The 22,579-nt window shown below is 37.5% G+C and overlaps 2 protein-coding genes across 6 annotated transcripts; one reads left to right on the top strand and one right to left on the bottom strand.

Moving 5' to 3' along the window:
• The first annotated feature begins 3,659 nt into the window (after nt 1-3,659).
• Nucleotides 3,660-16,611, top strand: LOC148085253 (zinc finger protein 395-like). Of its 5 annotated transcripts, none has more exons than XM_087783409.1 (9): nt 3,660-3,819; nt 5,779-5,920; nt 6,193-6,326; nt 6,408-6,517; nt 7,565-7,761; nt 7,849-8,187; nt 12,769-12,843; nt 14,256-14,326; nt 14,966-16,611. In XM_087783409.1, exons 2-9 carry the CDS (start codon nt 5,786-5,788, stop codon nt 15,075-15,077), a joined length of 1,173 nt encoding a protein of 390 aa, XP_087639535.1. In that variant the 5' UTR covers nt 3,660-3,819; nt 5,779-5,785; the 3' UTR covers nt 15,078-16,611. The 5 variants fall into 5 exon arrangements, with proteins under 5 accessions (XP_087639535.1, XP_087639534.1, XP_087639531.1 ...); XM_087783408.1 differs by having other exon boundaries at nt 6,402-6,517; XM_087783405.1 differs by having other exon boundaries at nt 6,193-6,335; nt 6,402-6,517.
• Nucleotides 16,612-16,674: 63 nt separating this feature from the next.
• Nucleotides 16,675-20,556, bottom strand: gtf2a2 (general transcription factor IIA, 2). The gene is made up of 4 exons (XM_087783410.1): nt 20,419-20,556; nt 19,841-19,945; nt 16,981-17,107; nt 16,675-16,863 (listed from the first exon to the last, which is right to left on the bottom strand). Exons 1-4 carry the CDS (start codon nt 20,488-20,490, stop codon nt 16,844-16,846), a joined length of 324 nt encoding a protein of 107 aa, XP_087639536.1. The 5' UTR covers nt 20,491-20,556; the 3' UTR covers nt 16,675-16,843.
• Between the last annotated feature and the right edge of the window lie 2,023 nt (nt 20,557-22,579).

Raw genomic sequence — 22,579 nt, 5'->3', positions numbered from 1 at the left:
TAAAACTCCAGGTCATGGAATCTGAATCTATATCTTCTATCGTATTAATCTGTTAATGACTGGTATTAGATTGTTTATATTATAGCATTAGGCTTCACTAACACACTTACAATCACTGTGTTATTAAACACGATCGTCGACTTTAACTTCCTTCATTTCAAAGCGCGGTTGATGTAAGAAGAGTTTTATGACTGAAAGTTACAAAAAATAATCGTGAGTCATTACATGGAAACGTCACATCAAGTGATTCATCATCGATTTACTGTCAGTGTTGTTTCATCAGTTTCTCCAGAACAGTGGTAGATGTGAAACTAAAGAAAGAAACCATGTGACCACATTAGTTATAGAAACTGAATTAATATTAAGTATTTGCAAGATGAAGTCCAGTAAAGTCTGATAAATAATTAAACAATATGAAAAGTAAATATTTGAGTGGCATGAAGTAAACAGAAGCTCATATTCAACTACTAGTTGAATAATTAATTAATTAATACTAATTCCACAGCTCAAGATCAATATAGTGGTTAAACTGTATATATAGATAGATATATATATCTATCTATATATATACAGTATATATAAAGATAGTAACATATAAGACAATGATATCTGATGATAAAGTTCTAGGGTTGAGTCAGTACTTGGGTGACTTAAGGTCAGTCTGCCAAACTGAGCCTGAGAAACCTGGGTGTTGTATTTGACAAAGACATGTCTCTAGTTCAACACTGAAGAAAACTGACCACAAACTGTTTCCTTTAACTGAGAAAAATCTCTAAACTCGGGGAAATGATGTCGCTACACGATCTGGAGCTTGTAATCCATGTGTATGTGTTGTTTAGACTATTGTAACAGTTTATTTTGGTGTCTAAACAAGAAGCATCTGTCTCGCCTGCAGTTCATACAAAACTCTGCAGCCAGAATTCTGAGCCGCTCTAGTAGAAGAACTCACATTTCTCCGATCCTTAAAACTCTTCACTGGCTGCCAGTTTCTTTCAGGATCAGTTTTAAAATTCTGGTTCTTACTTTCAGATCTATTCATGGTCAGACCTTCCATCAGTGATCTGATCCAGACTTACACCCCAGCTCGGGCTCTGAGGTCTGTGGATCAGAATCTACTGATGGTTCCTGAACACGCTTCAGGACCAGAGGAGAGAAATCCTTCCAGACTGTTGCTCCTAAGCTTTGGAACCATCTCTGTGTTTGATGATCTACTGACTCCTTCAAGAAACATCTGTAGACTTTTTTATGTGTGTTTTTTCCCTGATTTCCTGCGACTCCTGTGTTTGTCTTATGTGTCTCGATCTTTTAAAGTATATATTTTAACTGTGTATTGTTTTTGATTGTTAAAGCGCTTTGTGACCCTGGTCTAGAAAAATCTTTACCAATAACCTTTACTTTACCTTCTTACCTTCAAGTAAAGAGGTTTATTGATTTGTTGTTTGTCTGTGTGTAGATGTTTGAGCTTCTCATTGGTAGAAAATAAATGAATTGGAAAATGGTAATGAATCTGAAAACGAAACCAAATCTGTGTAACAATTAAATAAAATAAATAAAAATCGAATTTGTATATTAAATTGGAAATTTAAATGAAAGAATAACATTCATTTATATTTTTATCAGGCGTATTAACCTGAAACATTAATTTTAATATACTTAAGTAATGTCTATGTATGAGGACCAATATAAGAAATCCATGTTTAAATATTTACAAAATCACATTGTATTATTTCTTGTAACTATTTATTTAAATCAATTTGTTAACGGGATAAATCTTTGAGGAAATCTCTTAAGAACGAGCAAAAATATTGCGTGTGGATGCAGATTTACATGTTGGATTTATTTATAAAATAATCTTTTTTAAAGGACATGTTTCTCGCGGGTATTTTTGTTCCTCGAATGATTTAAAATTTCAAAGGATCACTTGACCTTCAATCCTGAAACAAAATGCGTTTTAAAAAACTATTTTAAATGCGTTATGTATCTTTTTCTTTTTAAATCCTCTGTTCATTACAAAGGAGTGAAAGAAAAAAAATGCATCTTTAAAAATCCTACTGTAGATTCCACAGAATGAAACGCAACGTTACGTCACTGGAGCAGCGTTATTTAAAAATAGACATTTGTACATTTAACTCGTCGCATGAATGAACGCGTGTGTTAATAAAAAAAAACACGTACTGTCCCTTTAAGAGCAGAAGCTCAGACATTCCCCGCACGTATCTCTCTCTCGAGCGCCGCTGCCGACGTGCCCGCGAGCACGCACACAAACGCGCGCGCACGCGCACACGCACGCACGCAAAGTTATGTAATCACAATGTAATGAGTGTGAAAGTTACCCCCGCCCACCCGCGAGCCTTTGTTTAAAAAACGCTGCTGCACCACAACAACAAACACACACTTCTACACAAACGTGTCCAAAATAAAACACAAAAGTCTGCACAAGATCTCTATGACGTCATGTTTTTTTTTTGGTGTTTCAACTGTAGACATTAGCTCTCCTGTTGCAGGGGCTGTTTTGATTGCGAGGGGGGCGTGTTGGGTCGACGGTTCAAAACCGTGTCAGTTTTTGCTGCAGAAAGTCTTGTAAACAACAGAGAGGGGTGTGTTCCTGCTTGGCGGGGCGCAGCCAATCACGGCGCGGCGCCCGAGCACGTGGTACGCTTGTTTACTACTAGGGCTGGAGGGAGCGACTCGGGCTGTCGGGAAATCACGGAGCAGATCTACGGACTGGACTGAACTGTTTTTAAAAAAAATAAACCTTACCTTGTGTTTAATGTATTAAAGATTAATACTATACTATTGTATTACAACATGCATTTTTCAAAATGTTATGATGTATTATACAAGCAAAGGATAATACATTTAAATGTTAAATTCACGTTGATATATAAACATGAAACAATCAATAACCAAGGTTTTAAAAGCATGAACAAAGGTTTTATCTTTATCTTTAGACTTAGATTGTATCATCTTGTTCTTTCTCTTTATTTCTCTTTGTTCTTGTTCTTATTTTAGTTTTATTATTTTTTAATGAAAAATTGCTGTATTTGCTGTGGATAATTTGAATTTTTTTTTTTTAAAAAATCAATAAAGTTCTACCTTAATCTTAACCTTAACCTTAAATCCAAAAAAAAACAACTTCTCCAGCTTGGAATCTGAAGGCACGAGTTATTGAGACGTAAACACCCCTCACTGTTCACATTATAAGGAATCAAACCATCAACTTATCATCAGCGTATAATAATAATAATAAAGTCCATTTATAGTAACACGTTCATGCTTTTATATCAACAATAAAAACTATGAATGGTGTTGATAAATTAATCTTTAAATCACAAATAAGTAAGGTAGGGTAAGGTAAGGTAGAACTTTATTGACTAAATTGTTTTTTTCCAATAGCCACAGCAAAAAAATAATAAAATAAGAACAAGAACAAAGACAAATAAAGGAAAAGAACAAGATGATACAATCTAAGTCACAGAAATGTACATGCAGGTCATTCATCTCTGCAGGGGGGAATTAATAATAATAATAATAATAATAATAATGTGTTCATAAGAACATTGAGAAGCTTCGACGTCATCAAGCGACATGTTAGAAAAAGTCATCTGATCTCTATTATCTCAGAGGAAAACACTCCGGATCCTCCTCCTGCTCCTCCCCTCCAGGTTTCCTCCCCTCCCTCTCTCTCCCACCTCATGAGCTCGGTCTGCAGCAGCGACTCACTCCCTCACTCTCTCACTCCCTCACTCACTCCCTCCCTCACTCTCTCACCTTCGCACCTCCAGAAGTGTTGTTGTTGTTCTGCTCCTCACGCTGCAGGTACGAGAGCCTTCAAACTTTTTTCCTCGTGTCTGTGAGTCCGTGCATGCTTTAGCAACCTGTCTGTGTATCGAACTCCCGAGGCTTCGACGGGAATAATAGAAAAAAAAGGTGAATTTCGCTGAAAAATACAGTGTTTTTTAAGCTTTAAACCGATGGATTTGAATGAAAACAATCAGTTCATTTGATGCCACATGTCAATGTAAAGGGTTAACATTCTTAAAGTCTCTTGGATTGTAAAAAGCACGTTTTTTTTTTTGCTTCTTCTCAGCGTTTTTATTTTGTTGTTTATACTGTTGTTCAAGAAGCTTCTGAATGAAAAGTGTTTGTTTTGTTAATGTCGTGGTTTTAGTGTTTGTAGTTGGAGCTGTTTTTTTTTTTGTTTTTTTTGTGTCTCTGTTGAAACACTATGTCGACGAGGGCGTGGCCTGGACTTTTTGTCGAGAGCCGATTGGTCGAGGCGGAAGATGGACAAGGGGGTGTGTGTACTGTTAATGCTCGACTGTAGAAGTCACATGTTGTCGCTCACACACACACAGACACACACACACACACACACCAGGACGTGAGGAACCTTCTCGTTTCTGCACTAATGTAGGTCACTGGAGCAAACCGGGTGTCTTGGATTTCAACCTTTGATGCTTATCGTTGTCAAGGTTCTACTGATGGAACTTTTATTTGGGTCACATTATATCTGCATAGTCTTTTATTTAACGTTTTTTAAAAGCTGTTCGTCATACAAACTGTAAAGTTGGAAGACAATAAAACTACTATTAATTGGTAAAAATACAAATAGTCATAATGAGGAAGATTCAACTTCTTAATAAGATAAACTAAACTAATCTTGGTAATAAAAACAATGTTTTCAGGACATTTCTAGATGATTTTATAATGAATTTAATGTAGTGGAATAAAAATAACAATGATTTATGATTTCATTCAAACTCTAACATGATCTTTGTGAAAGGGAAGTTGTTTTTTTTTTTTTACAAGGGTTTGTAGTTCCGACATAAGACAGGAAGTGATCTTAAGAAGGGCAGAGATGAAGAAACTGAGCTTGTCTTTTTTTTCAAGCTGTCGCGAATCAGTTAAATGTCGAAAGACGGAGAGGAAGTTAAGATTTTAACTTATTTTTAAAACCATAATATGCCAACTAGCCTTTTCACATATTACACCTATAATGTGAAATATAACTAAAATTATATTATCGTATTTCTTAACACTGTTATTTTGCTCTAAAAGGGCAACTAAAGTGTTGATTTAAGTGCGTCTTAAATAGATGTGTGACTCTATTGATGGATCTACTGACTTCAAGAAACATCTTAAGACATTCTTATTTGTTCAGGCTTTTCCTTGATTCTCTGAGACTCCTGTGTTGTTCTCGGTGTTAACTTGACCTTTAAAGTACATATTTTATTGAGTATTGTTTTGATTGTTTAAGTGCTTTGTGACCCTGGTCTGGAAAAGTTTTCTATAAATTTAAATTACTTACTTAATAACTATTGTATCAGTGTCTGTTTGTACAAAACTCTCTTTTTTTATTGAAATATTGACAGTAGAAAACGATCTTAAGCCCCAGCCACTGAAAACTCTTTGTTATTCTGAAGATTAAAGTCTGGAAGTCTCCACCTTCAAAGGACTCGTTGTATAAACAAAGCTGGGTGTGATTACAGCTGGCTGGAGGAGGAGTGAAGCCATTATTATGCCATAATGGACTCTCGTAACCTCTCGTTCGCCCAGATTTCAGAGCGACTTTATAAAGTAATAAGTTGAAAACATGGTCATGTTGAGGAACTTACTGTGTCTTGGAGAGGAAGACTTGAACGTTTTGAAACATGTCAGGAGAGTCGTGTTTTTTAAAGTTAGTTGCCCTTTAAGGAGGAAATGTGTAAAACACTTGGAAGCAATAATAAAAGAACAGATGAAAGAAAGATAGTTACAGAAATAATTCTGTTACAGATTGGACATGATACCCAAGACCCGTTTGGGAAAGCGCTCTCCGTTGGGAGCGCTGGTGAGTTCCGTGAGAAGTGACCACGACGTTCACACTGCGGTCGGTCAGCCGTTCGGCGGCAGTGTCAAAGGTCACCAAGGACAGAAGGTACGTGGTAGTGAGTGGTCGATGAAGCTTCATGAAACAGTGCCTTTATTTCCTGAGTCCACTAGATGTCACTCTTTGCTCTGTAATCTATTGCTTTGAAAAGCTATTCTATTTAAACCTCACATCATTTTTAAGCTAAGGGCGCCCCCTACAGTCCTCTGAAGAATATGACACTGCTTCATGAAGCTTCATCGACACATCACTAGTATGCGGTACAACTTAAACTCCCATCTGTCGTAGCAGTTTTTAAAAATCTGACCTTTCCTCCTCAGACGTACTTCCAGTGTGCTGACGCCTCAAGCGCGATGGATCCGTCTGAAGGCTGCTCTTCCTCTCCAAGCTCTTCAGTACCAGCACCGACCCTCAGCAGCAGATCCGTCTCCTCCTTCATAGAGGTCCCGAGAAGGTCAGCATCGTAAGTTCAAGTACGTTTCTTCATGTTGTTTGACTTTGTTTTCTCACCTGTTCTGTTTTCCTGCAGCCAAAGAAGTCACAGAAGTCCAGAAGAAGTGGAAGTGGACGAGTTGATGGCAGCGATGGTCCTCAGCAGTCTGTCCTGTAGTCCACTGATGCACAACATCCCTCCAGAACCTACAGGTGAGCGAACAACATAAAGTTATGATGAGCAGCGATGAGTCCGAGACCTCTTCTTAAAGTGATAGTTCACTGTGAATTCAAATAGCACTTTTTCTCTACTCACCCTCGTGTCAACTAAGAGTTGGGATTATTTTCAGAGTAACCTATTCTTTTTTAGAGTTATAGACAAAAATGTTTGTTCATTTTAATGTAGCGACTGGAGCTCAGTTGTCTTCGACTTCATCTTCATCCAAAAATACACTTAAAAACATCCAAATACCTCCATACTGCTCGTCTGTAACGTCCATCTTGTGTTGAAGCCTCGACACGAGAAGAATTGTTCCGGAAAAACTTAAATAAGTTTATATTTTAAGATCTCTTTTGAGGAAGCTCCCGGTCTTTCAGCTCCAGCTCAAAGCGTTTCCTCATTGAAACACATTGCAAGTCATTATTAATTAATTTTAAGTTAATTCAAAATAAACATAAAAATGTGTTCACATTTTAAAACCTCAGTTATTTCTTATTTTATGTTTATTATATAACAGATTGTTTTTATAAATAGCAACGTAAATTTTACATTTGAATGTATTATTGTTGGTTTTGTAACACATCAAAATAATAATATAATAATAATATACATTTCCAATACAAAAGTCAGCATGTTTTGACAAGTGTACGCAAGATTTATACTGATGGCCTGGTATCTTCCACTAAAACAAGCTTAAATTATAGACTTTTTTTCGTTACAATTCTTCTTTACGAGGCTTCAACACAAGATGGACGTTACAGACGAGCAGTATGGAGGTATTTGGATGTTTTTAAGTGTCTTTTTGGACGAATATGAAGACAACTGAGCTCCAGTCGCTACATTAAAATGAACAAACATTTTTGTCTATAACTCTAAAAAAGGAACAGATTACTCTGAAAATAAACTCTTAGTCGACATGAGGGTGAGTAGAAGAAGAAGTTTTTTCTTTGTAGACCTAAAGAGAACGTCATTATTTTCATGAGAAGATTCAAATCGTTGCGGTCGATGTCTGTCATAACTGGTGTCGTCTCTGATCTCAGGGCTTCCTATGGACTGTGGCGGCGGCGAGCTCTCCGACAGCGGCAGCAGCGGCTACTGGAGCGTCGGCCACAGCTGCAGGAGTCCGGCTCCCTCCCCCCCCAACGCCGAGCCGGAACCGGCCACGGCCCACGACGAGGGTCTGGAGATGGACCTGGAGCAGCTGATGTTCGACCAGCCCACCCCGCGGAAACGACGGGTGAGCGGAGGATCGTCTCGGGTCAAAACTTTCGGCCCGAGGTTGTCGCCTCTTTTTTTAAAAATAACATCCTGTTTTCCGGTGCAGAACTCGGTGAAGGTGGCGTACAGGTGTCTGTGGCCCAGCTGCGGGAAGGTGCTCACCACGGTGGTGGGGATGAAGCGCCACATCCGGACCATGCACCTGAGCCGCGGCAGCGAGCACGAGCGCTGCTCCCGGAGCGAGGAGGACTTCTACTACACCGAGATCAATCAGGCGGAACAAGCTCAGCCGCCTCCCTCCCCGGCCTCCGTCTCGCCCTCCTCCCCGCCCAGCCCCCCGCCGCCCTCTCCCCCGACACCGCCTTGCGCAGGTGAAGACGGGCTCAGTCGGTCGGCGCCGTCCTCCGGCGGCTTCTGGCAGGTCCAGTCGGAGCACTCTTATCAGGTAGAGACGGTCATTTCAAGTTTACTTTTAAAGGAGAAAGTATTATCGCATTATAGTATTAACGACACAGGGTCAACGATACGATATATAGTGATACTGTAGTAACAAGGATATATGTGTAGTATTGTCCAGTACTTGACTCTGGTGTTATGATAGTGTAGTAACAAGTATGTATGTGTAGTATTGTCCAGTACTTGACTCTGGTGTTATGATAGTGTAGTAACAAGTATATATGTGTAGTATTGTCCAGTACTTGACTCTGGTGTTGTGATAGTGTAGTAACAAGGATATATGTGTAGTATTGTCGAGTATTTGACTCTGGTGTTATGATAGTGTAGTAACAAGGATATATGTGTAGTATTCTCCAGTACTTGACTCTGGTGTTATGATACTGTAGTAACAAGGATATATGTGTAGTATTGTCCAGTACTTGACTCTGGTGTTGTGATAGTGTAGTAACAAGTATATATGTGTAGTATTGTCCAGTACTTGACTCTGGTGTTGTGATAGTGTAGTAACAAGTATAGATGTGTAGTATTGTCCAGTACTTGACTCTGGTGTTATGATAGTGTAGTAACAAGGATATATGTGTAGTATTGTCCAGTACTTGACTCTGGTGTTATGATTGTGTAGTAACAAGGAGATATGTGTAGTATTGTCCAGTACTTGACTCTGGTGTTATGATAGTGTAGTAACAAGGATATATGTGTAGTATTGTCCAGTACTTGACTCTGGTGTTGTGATAGTGTAGTAACAAGGATATATGTGTAGTATTGTCGAGTACTTGACTCTGGTGTTGTGATAGTGTAACAAGGATATATGTGTAGTATTGTCCAGTACTTGACTCTGGTGTTATGATAGTGTAGTAACAAGGATATATGTGTAGTATTGTCCAGTACTTGACTCTGGTGTTATGATAGTGTAGTAACAAGTATGTATGTGTAGTATTGTCCAGTACTTGACTCTGGTGTTGTGATAGTGTAGTAACAAGGATATATGTGTAGTATTGTCCAGTACTTGACTCTGGTGTTGTGATAGTGTAGTAACAAGGATATATGTGTAGTATTGTCCAGTACTTGACTCTGGTGTTGTGATAGTGTAGTAACAAGGATATATGTGTAGTATTGTCCAGTACTTGACTCTGGTGTTGTGATAGTGTAGTAACAAGTATGTATGTGTAGTATTGTCCAGTACTTGACTCTGGTGTTATGATAGTGTAGTAACAAGTATGTATGTGTAGTATTGTCCAGTACTTGACTCTGGTGTTATGATAGTGTAGTAACAAGTATATATGTGTAGTATTGTCCAGTACTTGACTCTGGTGTTGTGATAGTGTAGTAACAAGGATATATGTGTAGTATTGTCGAGTATTTGACTCTGGTGTTGTGATAGTGTAGTAACAAGGATATATGTGTAGTATTCTCCAGTACTTGACTCTGGTGTTATGATACTGTAGTAACAAGGATATATGTGTAGTATTGTCCAGTACTTGACTCTGGTGTTGTGATAGTGTAGTAACAAGGATATATGTGTAGTATTGTCCAGTACTTGACTCTGGTGTTGTGATAGTGTAGTAACAAGTATAGATGTGTAGTATTGTCCAGTACTTGACTCTGGTGTTATGATAGTGTAGTAACAAGGATATATGTGTAGTATTGTCCAGTACTTGACTCTGGTGTTATGATTGTGTAGTAACAAGGAGATATGTGTAGTATTGTCCAGTACTTGACTCTGGTGTTATGATAGTGTAGTAACAAGGATATATGTGTAGTATTGTCCAGTACTTGACTCTGGTGTTGTGATAGTGTAGTAACAAGGATATATGTGTAGTATTGTCGAGTACTTGACTCTGGTGTTGTGATAGTGTAGTAACAAGGATATATGTGTAGTATTGTCCAGTACTTGACTCTGGTGTTATGATAGTGTAGTAACAAGGATATATGTGTAGTATTGTCCAGTACTTGACTCTGGTGTTATGATAGTGTAGTAACAAGTATATATGTGTAGTATTGTCCAGTACTTGACTCTGGTGTTGTGATAGTGTAGTAACAAGGATATATGTGTAGTATTGTCCAGTACTTGACTCTGGTGTTGTGATAGTGTAGTAACAAGGATATATGTGTAGTATTGTCCAGTACTTGACTCTGGTGTTGTGATAGTGTAGTAACAAGGATATATGTGTAGTATTGTCCAGTACTTGACTCTGGTGTTGTGATAGTGTAGTAACAAGTATGTATGTGTAGTATTGTCCAGTACTTGACTCTGGTGTTGTGATAGTGTAGTAACAAGGACATATGTGTAGTATTGTCCAGTACTTGACTCTGGTGTTATGATAGTGTAGTAACAAGGATATATGTGTAGTATTGTCCAGTACTTGACTCTGGTCTTGTGATAGTGTAGTAACAAGGATATATGTGTAGTATTGTCCAGTACTTGACTCTGGTGTTGTGATAGTGTAGTAACAAGGATATATGTGTAGTATTGTCCAGTACTTGACTCTGGTGTTGTGATGCTGTAGTAACAAGTATATATGTGTAGTATTGTCCAGTACTTGACTCTGGTGTTGTGATAGTGTAGTAACAAGGACATATGTGTAGTATTGTCCAGTACTTGACTCTGGTGTTATGATAGTGTAGTAACAAGGATATATGTGTAGTATTGTCCAGTACTTGACTCTGGTGTTGTGATAGTGTAGTAACAAGGATATATGGTAGTATTGTCCAGTACTTGACTCTGGTCTTATGATAGTGTAGTAACAAGTATGTATGTGTAGTATTGTCCAGTACTTGACTCTGGTGTTGTGATAGTGTAGTAACAAGGACATATGTGTAGTATTGTCCAGTACTTGACTCTGGTGTTGTGATAGTCTAGTAACAAGGACATATGTGTAGTATTGTCCAGTACTTGACTCTGGTGTTATGATAGTGTAGTAACAAGGATATATGTGTAGTATTGTCCAGTACTTGACTCTGGTGTTGTGATAGTGTAGTAACAAGGATATATGTGTAGTATTGTCGAGTATTTGACTCTGGTGTTATGATAGTGTAGTAACAAGGATATATGTGTAGTATTGTCCAGTACTTGACTCTGGTGTTGTGATAGTGTAGTAACAAGTATACATGTGTAGTATTGTCGAGTACTTGACTCTGGTGTTGTGATACTGTAGTAACAAATATATATGTGTAGTATTGTCCAGTACTTGACTCTGGTGTTGTAGTATTTACAGACCACATGACTCTTGATGAAGTCGTAACTGCTTTCATTTGTTTTCAAACCAAAATATGTCCAAACATCAGCTTTAAAAGCTGCTGGAGTCGTCTGTATCCTCTCGTCCTCAGTCATCGCCAATCTCTCTCGAGATTACAATGTTCATTTAGCAGGGTAGGAAGTTACGACTGCTGTCATCTAGTGGCTGGAGTTTTAATAGCTACCGAAAAAATGAGCACAGCGTGAATATTTGCCCCTGGAGTCGACAGTATCCTCTCGTCCTCAGTCATCGCCAAACTCTCTTGAGTAACAATGTTAATTTAGCAGCGTAGGAAGCTATGACTGCTGACATCTAGCGGCCAAAGGTTTAATCGCTACCGAAAAAATGACCACGGTGTGAATATTTGCTGCTTGAGTCGACTGTATCCTCTCGTCCTCAGTCATAGCCGGGATTTCATTGTTCCTATAGCTGCGGAGAACGTAATGACATCTCGAGGTTGGAGGTTTATTTGCAAAACAAAAACAAACGCTGTGAATATTTTAATTGTAAAAAAAGAAATAGTAATTTACTTATTTTATTTTCTATACTTTATTAAGAAAATTACTTATAAAAGTTAAATATGATTTGAAAAACAAAAATATCATCAAAATCAATACAGTGCTGTTAAATATTGATACAGTACTGTTAGATAAAACATTGCAATATGGTTGTATGGAGATGTTCTACATGAAATTATTACACAGGAAGTGCATTAAACAACTTCCTTATCTTCCAAACGCAGCATGTGTTACAATGATATTTGTCATTTCAAAGTAAAAAAAAAAGCCTGATAACGTGCGAATGAATGAGTGACGACAGAAAACAGTCTGACTCGGTGCAGAGACGAGATTATCCTCTCAGCGAGGGAGCAGCGAGCTGATTGGATGATCAGGATCGGAGGACCGACTCGGGAATAAATGGTCAACCTGGACGTGAACCGTCTGATCGGTTGTTGTCTCTTCGTGTGACCGACTCAAATGTCAGCTAGACTTAATTTTTTAATAGTGATGTGTCGATGAAGCTTCATGAAACAGTGTAATTATCCCCTGACTCCACTAGATGTCACTCTTTGCTCTATAATCTCTTGCTTTGAAAAGCTATACTATAGAAACCTCACATCATTTTTAAGCTGAGGGCGCCCCCTACTGTACTCTGAAGAATATGACACTGTTTCATGAAGCTTCATCGACACATCACTACTTTTTAAAGTATTTCGACATATAGTATATATACTGTATATAGTATATACTGTATGGTCGTATCATTTCACTCATATTGTCATTTAGATTTTTTTTTTAAACGACATGGCCTGACTTATGTGTATTTGCTTTCAGGCGCCCCCTCCTGGCCAAGTGGAGGCAGCAGCTCCTCCTCAGTGGATAACTCCGCCCACTACCTGCAACAGACAGGTAGGACACACCTCATCCAGTCATGACTACTTTGTCGGGTGAAAGAAGTCAAATTGTGCAACAGTTGACGGTTCCACTTCCTCCAGGGGCCACACTTTATACTGGCTGTCGTTAGGGGCCGTCAAGTCAAAAATAAAGGAGTGCAAAGTATAAAATCAACTAATTAAATCTATTAAAAATACAAATTTATTATATATATATTTTTAAATCTGATACAAAATAACTTTATTTAAAAAACAAAACTATTAAAGTCTTTCAACAATAACCATATAGTCATATTTAGAGACTAGTAATGAATAATTGAAATAAAAATGAAATTTAATTGTTTCGACATCACGAGGGTCAAATAAATAAAGTCAAAGGGGCCACACTTTGCCCAAGTTTAGGTCTTGTCTCTAAATATAAAAAGTTGTCTTCTTTACAATATTTTCAGGGTCAAGTAAATGATGTGTCGATGAAGCTTCATGAAGCAGTGTCATATTTTTCACAGTAGGGGGCGCCCACATCTTAAAAATGATGTGAGGTTTCAATAGAATAACTTTTCAAAGCAATAGATTATAGAGCAAAGAGTGACATCTAGTGGACTCAGGAAATAATGACACTGTTTCATGAAGCTTCATCGACACATCACTAGTGTCAAAAACCCTGAGAATTTGAGTTAAAACCATCTTTCCTGAACACAAAAACACGAGGTGGTTCCTTTTGTTCACCGCTTAAGAACCAGAGCTGATCCTCTACGGATCGTAAACCGATCTCGTAAAAGTTGTGGGTCAGTGATGCGGGTCACAAACCTACAGCGTCATGAACCGAAAACACTGTTTTCCAACATCCAGCTTGAACCACTTTTCCTCACCGTGGACGAGAACCGTCTTCAACTTCAGTAAAACCGGTCGTTCCGTGGCCGCGCTCAAAACAAAAGAATGCTATTTTTTCACATTTAGTTTTCAGAGGTTTTTCCCACTTTTCCAAATGTTTGTCCAGAACGATGGTATTTAGGCCTGTGGTCGCTCCAACTGTGTTATTCATCTGGCTCTGATCCGCGGCAGTTTGTCGACTCCCAGAAGCCTGTCAGAACTGGTTTGGAAGCGTGGTGTGTGTGTGTGTGTGTGTGTGTGTGTGTGTGTGTGTGTGTGTGTGTGTGTGTGTGTGTGTGTGTGTGTGTGTGTGTGTGTTCCACCTCCTTCCCCTCCTGCTCCTGCAGGCTTGTGGCCACATTTTCCATCAATCTGTCAGGTGTCGGTGCTGCCATCTAACGGTCAGAAGGCGCACCTACAGGTTGTTTTTCCACCACAGCAGCAGCAGCAGCAGCAGCAAACACAAAAGAAGCTCTGAGATCAGAAAAGAAAGGAATTTTTAAAATAAACATCTTTAAAAAGACATTAAAAAAAGTTTCTCTCTTTTCTTTTTACCAGGGTTTGTCTTTCCGGGTGCGCTCGGTCAGCGTCGGCGAACAGTGGCTGCAGAATCAGAACGCCGCCTGCAGGTGAGTGGTCGTTTGGATCCCAGCTAGCAAGGGCACACGATTCAGAATTTACCCCTTTTTTTTGCATTAAAATGCATGTTTGTAAAAAGCACACGCTAAATAACACACATACATACCTGCAGACGTGTCAAAAATACTGTCGTCAACTTCCCACAAACACACACGACAACTTTATCGTGACGTAACACAACACTGGAATGTGTCGGGGTGGCTTTACAGAATATAAAAATCAATTAAAAATAGATTAATTAAATAAAATGCAATTAATTAAATAAAATGCAATTAATTTAAATTAAATGCAATTCATTAAAATGAAACAACAGACATAACCATAAAATTGTGTGTTAATGATTAATAAAAATACAATTAAATGAACTCACACCTTTTGTGTCGAAGCAGAAAAAAACACCTGAAAATTTAGGACATCCGAGCTTGACCCAGAACACGACTCGCTAAAGGGGGGGTTTAATTAAATTTGGGGTGTCGCACCCCTCTTCCCCTCTGCCCACCACCAACCGCCACGATGCTGACCTCGGCATAATTCACAAACGGCGTTTTGGTCGAAGGAAAAACAACAGCAGGAGTGTGTTGTGTTTAACTAACCACTAATCCACTCACTAGCTGCGTGTCCCTCGACAGGAGGATCCGCGGCGAGGCCAAGAAGTGTCGTAAAGTCTACGGCATCGAGCACAGGGACCAGTGGTGCACGGCGTGTCGCTGGAAAAAAGCCTGCCAGAGGTTCCTCGACTGAACCGGGGAAAAGGGGAGAACGGGAGCTGGTTGGAGAAATCCCCGGCTGAAGTTTTCTACTTCCTTTTTTTGTTTCTTTTTTCTACTCTTTATACTCAGAAGTGTCTCTTATTTTTCAAGTGTGTATTTTGTAAGCGGCGCTTAAAATCCATGAACTAATGAAGGGCAGCTACCATGTGATACTAACCTATGAAAAAAAAACCCAGCCGAGTTATTTGTGCCACCGTCCATCAAGCTGGTTACCATGGAAACCCGATTGTGTGGACATTTTTCGAACTGTACCGACTCCACCTTCTTCGTTGTATTATCACAGCAACATTTTTTTTTCGTATGTTTGTAAAACGAGCTACGATTTATCACAGAAATAAACGTCTTTACTCGTAGTAAGAACCTCGAAAAGGTTAAAATAAACATTATTTTAAAACAGAAAGACACTAAACGTGTAGCGACTACTGAAGATCAGATCTATTATAGCTGCAGAATTATTTAACTATACACTAAAAACATCAATTGTACCAAATTCTAAATAAAAACCTTTCACATTTTCTTTTCAAAAAACAACTTTTCTTATCTCAAATCTGAAGCCGGAATATTGCTTCATCGGTGCACATTTTTTGGTAGCAATTACACCTCCGGCCGCTAGATGACAGCAAAAACAAGATGTTTTGCTGTGATAATATGATAAAGAAGAGCAGAGCGAGTTCAATTGAAAACGTTTCCTTCTGTGAAATATCTTAACCAGCTCTTCGACGTGTACAAAAGCACCCTCATCACCAGGACAGAATCTTGACTGTAAGTCTCCGACTGTTAAAAAGATGCCATTTCTTGTTCTTTATCCGTCCATTTCCTGCACTTCCGTGGACCTAAAGATCCAGATCGTTTCTACGATGCTACGATTATGTCGGACAAAATATATTTTGAAGATGATCTGAGTTCAGATCATTCTATACACCATGTTTATCTTTGAAAGACGTTTAAATAGTTTATTGTTGGTGCTTCATAATGAGACAAGAACTACTTTGAAAACAGGTTTTTATGCTTCCAAGTCTTTCGTTTTTCTTCCATGTCTTCCTCATTTGAATCTAAAGACACATGGAAGGAAGTTCTGGCGTTTAATGGAAAATAGGATCTTTTGTCAAGTACCATTACCATGAGTCTTTGCTTTATCTGCTTCTGTTGCTTTTTTGAAGGAAGCCGAAGCCATGTCTACCCGCATGCAGTATTGATCGGTTCAATAGTCAAAAGTTTTACGAAGAATCATTTGTGTATAAACGAGTTTCTTGGTGTAAATACTGAAAAAGCCTGTATTTTCTTTCTTCTCTTGTAGACATTAAATGTCTAAACCATTCTGTGTTAACCACAAACTTTGCTTTGCCATGGAATCAGTACGTTCTGTATTTATATACTTGCATCGTCCTGTTGGTTAGTGATGTCGCTCATTGTAGGACCTTTTTTTCTTTATAAAAGAAAGGATGCACTCTTTTATACACCATGTGAACGACCATTGTTGTTGTTATAATAAACAGACAAAGTCATTTTGTTTGGTGATTGAAGATGATTTCACGGACGATGAAATGACGTCTCAACGACTGTATTGTTCTTTTAAATAAAGTTTTTTTTATTAAACATAAAGCAGCTCAGTAATTACAGCAAAACAAAAATTGCTCATTAAAAAAAAAAAGAAGAAAATCCATAAAAGCAACAGTTGCAGGCACAGTAACTGCGGTAATAAATTATATGTACAGTCCAAGTTCCTCGGGGTGGTTTTCACTCTCCAGGGTTAGAACCTGTAGAAAAACAGACGTTGGTGAGAGAACATCTACGACCGTTTTACATCATCATCATTTGAATAACTTGATTTTTGACGCCCGTGTAAAAATGATCCGAAAAGGACGAGGACTCACTCTTTCCGTCGCAGGCAACAATCTTGACCTTGTCGACCTTCACGAGGTCGGTGACCTCTCGGAACTCCACGTCGTTGAGGACGAACGTCCACACATTGTCACAGAACCTGTACGTGTTTAGAGAACCCTGCGAGGAACAAACATGCATTACATGAGGGAACACAAAATAGCATGTGAGGGGAAAAATAAAAATGATACACAGATATATAAATCAATACTTCAAACATACTGTATTGACTTTTGTTTTTCTGAAATAATATATACATTGTTTTTGGCTTCAAATTACATATTGTTATCATAGATCTTTTAATTATTTATATTCAATAAAGTGTGTGTAAAGCATGGGAATCCTGCGAGATCCCGGCCAAGACTGGGGACGAGAGGATACAGTCGACTTCAGCAGCCTTTAAAGCTGACGTTTAGACATATTTTAAATTACATAAATTTAATTTGGCTTCAAATCACATATTGTTATCATAGATCTTTTGATTATTTAAATTCAATAAAGTGTGTGTAAAGCATGGGAATCCTGCGAGATCCCGGCCAAGACTGGGGACGAGAGGATACAGTCGACTCCAGCATCCTTTATAGCTGATGGTTGGACATACATTTTCAAATATATACATTTGTTTGGGCTTTCAAATCACATATTGATATCATAGACCTTTTTATTATTTATATTCAATAAAGTGTGTGAAAACATTGAAATCCTGCGAGATCCCGGCCAAGACTGAGGACGAGAGGATACAGTGGACACCAGCAGCCTTTAAAGCTGATGTTTGGACATACATTTTCAAATATATAAATTTATTTGGGCTTTAAATTACATATTGTTTTCATAGATCTTTTGGTTATTTATATTCAATTAAGTGTGTGTAAAACATTGAAATCCTGCGAGATCCCGGCCAAGACTGGGGACGAGAGGATACAGTCGACTTCAGCAGCCTTTAAAGCTGATGTTTGGATATATTTTTTCAGTTCTATGGAAATATAATTGTATTGTTACGTGAGCTGAAGATATCGTATCAAATATCGTGAGATCGTATCATAACAGTGCTAATGTTGAGATAACCAGGTAATAAAATAACATGATCGTTGGCCATTTATCATCAATAGGTCTTTCACGCACAATGATCCAGCACTTGTTTATGGTTCTGTCTGAAGGTCTGACTAATTTCACATTTTAGTAAATATGAATCTCTCATGTATCGGTGACTAAAGGGAAATCTCATCTGCGTGGAAGGTTAATTAAGAACTACTAGGCGCGCCAATGTTTAAAAAAAAATGTCTAAACGTCTAATCGAAGCTTCATGATCTTGATACAACCATCCTTCTATTGCAGTTACGCTTTATAACCACTAGATGGCTCTGTCTCCATTCAAACACCTACATAAAACCTTCCAGTAGTCAGTGTTTGTTCTCTTAGACTCAGATCAAGTTGCTACTTAAATATATACAAAATAGAAGAGAATCTTTATTTACTGTATTTCTCCAACTATAAAGCGAACTTTACATCCTTTCATTTTCTCAAAAGTCAACAGTTAGGTATTACTTTGTTTTACTTACTGACTTTGAACAGATTTCACGCGATACACAGCACTCAAAAATCTGTCAAAATGTGGGTGAACTACGAAGCTGCACCACAAGTAGCCGTAGTACTACTTCTGCAATTAATTTAGTAATACTCTGAAAGGCTCCATAGTAATACTACGCAGCTGCACTATATGCATTTTGGAATTAAATGAACATTTAAAACCAAATTATGAGTACAACTGACACATGAATCCAAATGTTGTACAGATCTTTGAACAACTGTTTGTAAAACCTCGTAAGACGTCGCCAAAGTCTCAAAACTTCACCGAGATAGATATACATGTAACAAATAAATGCAGAGGAGGAGAGATAAACAACGTCTAGGCGAATGTTCTTTACTAAACGGTTATAATGTATATGAAGAAGTAAGTAAGTTTAATATAGGTAAGTGTGTAATTTCCTCCTCCTGGTAATTGACGGTCAATCAGTGCGTGTCACTTTTGTTCCCACAATCTGAAGAGCTGCAGGATCGATGTACTCGCCGTCAAACGTTCGCTTTGTTTACTGCACCAATATTTATTAATACTCAAGACATAGAAGACACGTAATTGAATATTGAAATGACCACATTGGTCCATTATAAGTGCCACAAATCACAACATTTGACAATTTTTCACTGGACAAAACTCCCTCGCAAAACCTCTTAGGCGAGTAAAATATTCTTTGGAAACCCCATTATATTATAAAGTATACATTTACCTGCAAGTCTGCCAAATATCTTCTAAATTGATCGATTCGCACATCGTTTTTTTTTGGATTCGCAGATTTGCTGGTCGAGTCCGACGAGCCATGTTTACTGACAGTTTACGTCTAATTTTCCAACTAATTTCATGAAGTTCCTCGATTCAATAGAACGTCAATTTGCTTTATGTATCCATTATTTTACATTTAAACAACTTAAAATGCTAAACATAATTAACATATTTAGTCTGTTGTCAAGCAAGCTGTCCAATGATACCAACCGTTTTAAAATTGAGCAACTATTGAGCAAGTTATAGCATTTTCAAAGTCAGGTTTAACAAACCGTCACACCTAAAATATTGACCCCCGTTGAATAGTATGGAGGATGTTTACCATAAATTAGAGTATTTTCAGGAGTTATTATAGTCCATAACTTTCTTAATATTTATCACAGTAAAAATAAACTTGTATCACTGGAATCGTCTTTACAAGACGCATTATATGAAACTGGTTTTATAAATATCAATTAATGTTTAAAAGTTTTCACACATGCTCATTTAATAGTAGGATTTGCTGGAGAACTCACCCTGAAGTTGACCCTGTTCCGGACCCGGTTGGCCAACCCAGTGTTAATGGCTTTGTCGAACTGGAGGAGGACTTGAAGAGCCAGCTGTGGAGTGATCTGCTGACTCTGAACAAAACATAATAACATCAGAAACAAGTTCACAGCAACCAAATGCATCAGTGCATGTTCAGATGGGTCACTTCTTGCAACACACTTAACTTAACACATATGTCAGGATAGAATAGAAAAGATAAAACACATTTAATGTCGTCTTCAAACGTGTGGATCAATTTATTGATCGATCAAACCAATATTGATACTTAATGTGATGCAGTTGTTTGTAGTTTATGCATGAAAACAACAGACTAACAATGAAAACATATGGCACTATAACAAAAGTCGTAAAGAAAAATAAAAGCACAGTTTTTAAACAAAACAAAAATGCTAAAAACAAACAACCAGGTGTTTTAAATGGATTATAAAGAACATTCCGAGCCGTTTAAGCGCTAATGCTAAGTGTGTATTGTTTCTTGTTAGCCGACGGAAGCTAACGCGACAAAACAAGAAAAGTCACGCCGTGCAAACACATCGACCTTCACCTGGATCAGCTCATCGAGACTCTCTTGCAAACTGTTTCCAAGCGTGGTGTTTCTGTACAGCTGGTACGCCATCGTCGCTAGTTAAGAAACAAGTTAACTCGCGCTAACTCAAAAAAAAACAACCACCAGCTCTGAACGCCGAGCTAACCCTGCTGTCTTCTTCTGTGGTGGACAGGTCGTGGATTGGCGGTTCAACGGGAGGCAATGCTGCCACTTGCTGGTTGGTTGTGGAGCCGCATTTTTATTCCATTTATTATTATTATTATTTTTAAATATTATCGCATTTTCACATCGTTATATTCAATTATTTGGTTGTATTTCTTTAACAAAACATTTTTATTTAAGACTGTTTCAATTTGACACGATGGTTTTACGACAACATTTTTTAATGAAATAAAAGTTTTAAAACAGTGTTTAGAAACAACACAGGATTTGTTTATGGTGGCATTGAAATAATGAATTATAATGAATGAAATAAAAAGAGATTAATAAAAAATACAATCAATTAAAAATAAAATAAGTTACATTTACATAAAATGACGTATTCATAATGAAAACAAATACAAAAATACTTTACATTTAATTAAACAATATTCATGATCCGGACAGCAGATGGGTAGAAAGAGTTCTCGAACCATGATGTTCTGATCCGTATCGGAGCAATTGGAACAGTGGGGTAATGTTAAACAAAAAACTAAAATACCATAATACATTTTGATGAAGTAAGATTTGTTAAATGGCGAATTAATTTTGACTTCTCCTTTCAATAAATGGCCACAAGATGACAGCAAAGAAAAAAGTAACTGTGGATAAAGCGCTGGTTGTTGTGGGACAATTGTTTCCTCAATTATTCATCTTGACATTTCCTAGTAAATATAATAATAAATGACTATAATAGTAAGACAATGAATCCACACATGTTGGGAAAACTAATAAAAGGCATTAAATAAAAAAATGAAAAAGGGATTTTGCAACATAACACTTTTGAATTGATTCATATTTTTATTGATAGAGAAAAAAACAATTTATTTAAGTATATCATAGTTTGATGGTTCGTTGTATCCTAAGGTGAAGTGATGGAGGAATATATTAAGAGATGAACATTTATATTAACTTCAAAAAAAAAAGATGCTGATTAATGTTTGATTTGAAGTCAAGATCCAACAGAAGAAGACAAACAGACCGTAGATCAGCGGATTAAACTTGAATCGAGCCGCTTTCTAATCTGCCAGAGCAAACACTTGCTTAATACGACATTAATTAGGTATTTGTTGTTCACACTCTTTACTGTCACACCCTTTTGGCAAACTTTCAACACGCAAGATAGTATTCAGAAATAATAACAACTTTACTTTGTGCATTTTCTCGTTTCGGCGGAAGACACTTCACTGACACAAAAAAAAGACAAGCTTCTCTGTCATTTTGATTAAATATACTGTATATAGTATTAAAAATGTGTCGTGAATTTAAATCACTATCCTGTACATTTTCATTTAGATCATCAATGCTGTAAATACAGTTTCTGTCAATTCAATTCAATTCAATTTTATTTAAAGTGTCTTATCATAACAAAGTTATCTCAAGACACTATACAGTTGAAATAATACTATAGTTGATTAAGGAAAAATAGATCCCAGCAATTCAACAAAGAGCAAGAAGCGAAACACTGTACAGTGAGCAATGGCGAGGAAAAACTTCCTTTTAGAAGGCAGAAACCTCGAGCGGAACCAGACTCATTGTTGACAGCCTGCCGCTTTGACCGGCTGGGAGGAAGGATGGGGGGGTAGACAGATGGATAAGGAGAGGAGTGAGGGAGGATATAGTGAGAGAAAAGAGGAGAGTGTAGGAGAGTCCATGGGGGTGCTGGAGAGAACTCGGGATCTGTCCAGCTGTGTGTTGTTAAATATACTCAAATACTCTTGAACAGAAGACATAAAGGCCAAAATCTAATCAACCAAAATTTATAAAAAACAAATAATACTCTTTATTTAATTTACTTTGGCACCCTGTAAATTTACATAACATAGTTTATCTCATTTATTTTTATTATTTCTTAAGTACGACATACCTTTAGTTTAAAAGCATCCAAGAATAAACGGTGTAAATTAAAAATATATAATACATTTTAATTATATTTACTATATTTTAATGAATTCATAAT

This window comes from Callionymus lyra, chromosome 2 (genome assembly GCF_982586985.1).
Source record: "Callionymus lyra chromosome 2, fCalLyr1.hap1.1, whole genome shotgun sequence".
In the NCBI taxonomy this organism is placed as follows: Eukaryota; Metazoa; Chordata; class Actinopteri; order Syngnathiformes; family Callionymidae; genus Callionymus; species Callionymus lyra.
Note: the sequence above shows the minus strand (reverse complement) of the source record. Positions and strands in the feature narration are given on the sequence as shown.

What these genes read in the sequence shown, in the direction of transcription:
- LOC148085253 (XM_087783405.1), top strand. Translation starts at nt 5,786, where the DNA reads ATGATACCCAAGACCCGTTTGGGAAAGCGCTCTCCGTTGGGAGCGCTG. An exon ending in AAGGTCACCAAGGACAGAAG is followed by an intron (nt 5,921 to 6,192) that starts GTACGTGGTAGT and finishes TTTCCTCCTCAG; the next exon opens with ACGTACTTCCAGTGTGCTGA. An exon ending in AGTCGGAGCACTCTTATCAG is followed by an intron (nt 8,188 to 12,768) that starts GTAGAGACGGTC and finishes ATTTGCTTTCAG; the next exon opens with GCGCCCCCTCCTGGCCAAGT.
- gtf2a2 (XM_087783410.1), bottom strand. Translation starts at nt 20,490, where the DNA reads ATGGCGTACCAGCTGTACAGAAACACCACGCTTGGAAACAGTTTGCAA. An exon ending in GTCTCGATGAGCTGATCCAG is followed by an intron (nt 19,946 to 20,418) that starts GTGAAGGTCGAT and finishes TGTTTTGTTCAG; the next exon opens with AGTCAGCAGATCACTCCACA. An exon ending in TGTTGCCTGCGACGGAAAGA is followed by an intron (nt 16,864 to 16,980) that starts GTGAGTCCTCGT and finishes GTTTTTCTACAG; the next exon opens with GTTCTAACCCTGGAGAGTGA.